Here is a 2866-nt window from a genome sequence, read left to right on the forward strand (position 1 = left end):
CCCTCTGACTTCTGTACCTGTGGTCACTGAACCACTTCTTGATCTCACTCCTGGAAAGACCTGTTGCCTCTATAAGCCGGTAGACTTCTGCATCGTCGGGAAACTGGCTTGCCATAAAACTGGTCTTCAGCTCTGCTATCTGCTCCTTTGTCTTCTTCCGCTCACTGGCTGGTGTCAGTGGTACCGCAGTCAACTTGGCAGGAATCTCAGGCACCTGAACTATGTGAGGACGTTTGGCCTCTGGGGCACTTGATACAGTCTGTATTGTCCTCTTTTGCCCCTGGTTTGGGGCAACAGCAAGTGTAATTGGTGAACAGGAAACGGTTGAACCATTTGACACAGGAGTCAAAACCAGACCGGTCTGGCCCAGTATCTGACAAGGCAAAGCTGTCTGGATGATGGGCTGTGGCATTTTTGTGGTTGCCAGAGGAGCTGGCAGGACGGTGATGGTTTGGGGAACTGCCTGGATAGTACCATTGAACATCTTCTTTCTTGCTTCCTCCACTTCTTCAGGAGACCAACTTATACCATGCTTCAAACGCTGCGTAGCAAACCAGATTCGGATTTGTTCTTCCGGATGTTTTGATGCTGCTGTCAACCAAGACAACTCTGCTTGTGTTGGATAAGGAAACTTATTAAAGGAGTTGATCATGGTTGCATTAGTGTCCAGTGCAGAGTTGTATTTGGTGCTGTTCAGAGGTACTGGGACCTTGGGGACAAGGTTAATATTTGGTGGCAGCTGTACAGAGGGCATAACATGGGCTAACACATCATGGAGAAGGTCTCCATTTATACAAGCAATAGCTTCGGTGGCTTCAGTGATGATGCGGGGGAGAGCGCCATCCACGTGGTTTTCTGTAGCTCCCTCTTCTGGCTTCTTGGATACCTTCTTGGTTTCCCCTTTAGGCTTTCCCAGTTTTGTCATTGGCACTTTATTTGCACTAATTCCCCCATGAAGTGAATCGTCACACTCTGCATTTTCTAGTCCACCGGCTGCGACAGTGACATCGTTAGAGGTGGTCTCAATGGACTGTTCTAAAACAGTCTGGTTATTGCGTTTAATTAATTTCAGTTTAAAGTTGGTTTCTCCCGGGTGGTGCTTTGTGTTGTGGTCAGATAAAGAATCATATTTTTTGGTTGTGAAGTTGCATTCAGCACAGACATACAGGGGGTTCAGAATGACATTTGGATGCTGAGTGTCAACATGCTCTGTAAATTCATTTAAGTTTTGTGTTGAGTAAGGGCAGTACTTACACTCATAACCACCTTGGGGCTTCTTAGATTGATTTTCAGACAGGGGCTTTGCCTCAACCACTTCACAGTCTTTGACTGAGTTTTCTGAAGGCCAACTTTTTTTGGAGTCCTGCTGTGGTGTGCCAGTTCCCTTCTCTTTAGGCGTCTCTCCACCCTCGGTACCTTCCTGCTCCACGACTTCAGAAGTTCGCACCATACAGGGAGTCGTTGATTTTCTTTTGCTAGCCATGGCAGCCACTGGCAGCACGCTGCTGTCCCTAAATGATGTCTTCCTTTGACAGGCAGAGTAATCGAATCAGTAGATCTTGCAAACAGCTCCAAACTTCTTTGATTATTTTACTCTGTTTTATTTATTGAAGAATTTCTGCCTTGGCTGTGCTCATCAAGCTCTGCCAGTGGACCTGTCAGCTGCATGACACCTGTGAAACAAAGCACATGTTGTTAGACATTGATCTATAAAACAGATTCAGCAGAAAGCCACAGAGCAGAAGCTCAAGGTATGTGCATTTGCAAGGGTATTTTTGATAATGCTGAACTCTTCCTCCTCCCACTTGTCATATTAAGAGCCAAAAATCTCCCCACGAAGAATAAAAGCAGTGGGTAATTCGCAACGAAGTGCACCACAAGAAGAAAATTACTTTGAAACAACTCAGATGAACAGACAGGGGATTTTAATTTCCATTAGACTCAATGTGTTTAGCGGGAAAAGAAAGAAAATACTGCTATAAATACTGCATCTTTTTATAGAAGCTGCAGTTTCTACTAATTATTATTTTGAAGCCTGCAGATTTGAAATTGAGTGCGATTTATATTAAACTTAATTACTTCCCACTGTCACTTACCTTGTAAATATGTCTACTAATTGATTCTGGTTACTAATGATGGGTGATTTCTAAATAAAGCTATAGGATCTGCCTTAGTTGTAAAAGTAAAGACAGAAAGAAAAGTTAATGCAAATCAACACTTCCAAAAGTCTGTCTTGAGGAGAAGTGGGCTCAAAGAAATTGCAACAGATCTATGGAAAACTGCAGCAGATCTGTGGAGGCCTATCAAGTCTTTCCTGGAAGAAAAGTTTCCTTAAAATACTACTTTTCACTCAACATTGACAGAGGTAGCTAGCAAAGGTCACAGAAGCCCTTAGGTACCTTTCAAACAAGATTCCTTCCTGTGACCTTGCTGATATTCTCATGAAGCCCCAATTTGTGCACTTCATTCCCTACAGAATTGTGAAAAAATCCCGAACATTTTAAAACATGAATCATATGTTGAAGCAGTTTTGGAAGTTCCCAAACGCAAGAATCCTGTAAAACATATTTTTAAAAGGATCTGAGTCCAACATCAGTCACAACACACAGAAAGAAAAACTACACCAGCTCTTTCAGTATCTACCTAGACTCATCAGGAGTGCATGGAAGGAAAGAGGGATTTAGTTGTCAAACCATTTTTATTAATTGAAAAAAAATAAAAAAGGTCACTTCCCTATATAGCAAGATACTTTTACTAATTAATTAATCAATCACTGACTCCAATTTGCTGTTCTTCCTGACCAGATGGACTCTGGATTCATAACACTTCCAGTCTTGATAGAAAACTCAATTTTTAAAATCAAGAA

The 2866-nt window shown here is 42.3% G+C and overlaps 1 protein-coding gene across 1 annotated transcript in view; it reads right to left on the reverse strand.

Moving 5' to 3' along the window:
* Window positions 1–1483, reverse strand: part of ZHX2 (zinc fingers and homeoboxes 2) — a 2481-nt gene extending 998 nt beyond the window's left edge. The window contains exon 1 of the mRNA XM_009078693.1: window positions 1–1483. This exon is cut by the window's left edge and continues 998 nt beyond it. Within this exon, the coding sequence (XP_009076941.1) occupies window positions 1–1483 (1483 nt within the window).
* Window positions 1484–2866: the final 1383 nt, after the last annotated feature.

The sequence above is a fragment of the Acanthisitta chloris genome, unplaced genomic scaffold, assembly GCF_000695815.1.
Source record: "Acanthisitta chloris isolate BGI_N310 unplaced genomic scaffold, ASM69581v1 scaffold757, whole genome shotgun sequence".
Taxonomy (NCBI): Eukaryota; Metazoa; Chordata; class Aves; order Passeriformes; family Acanthisittidae; genus Acanthisitta; species Acanthisitta chloris.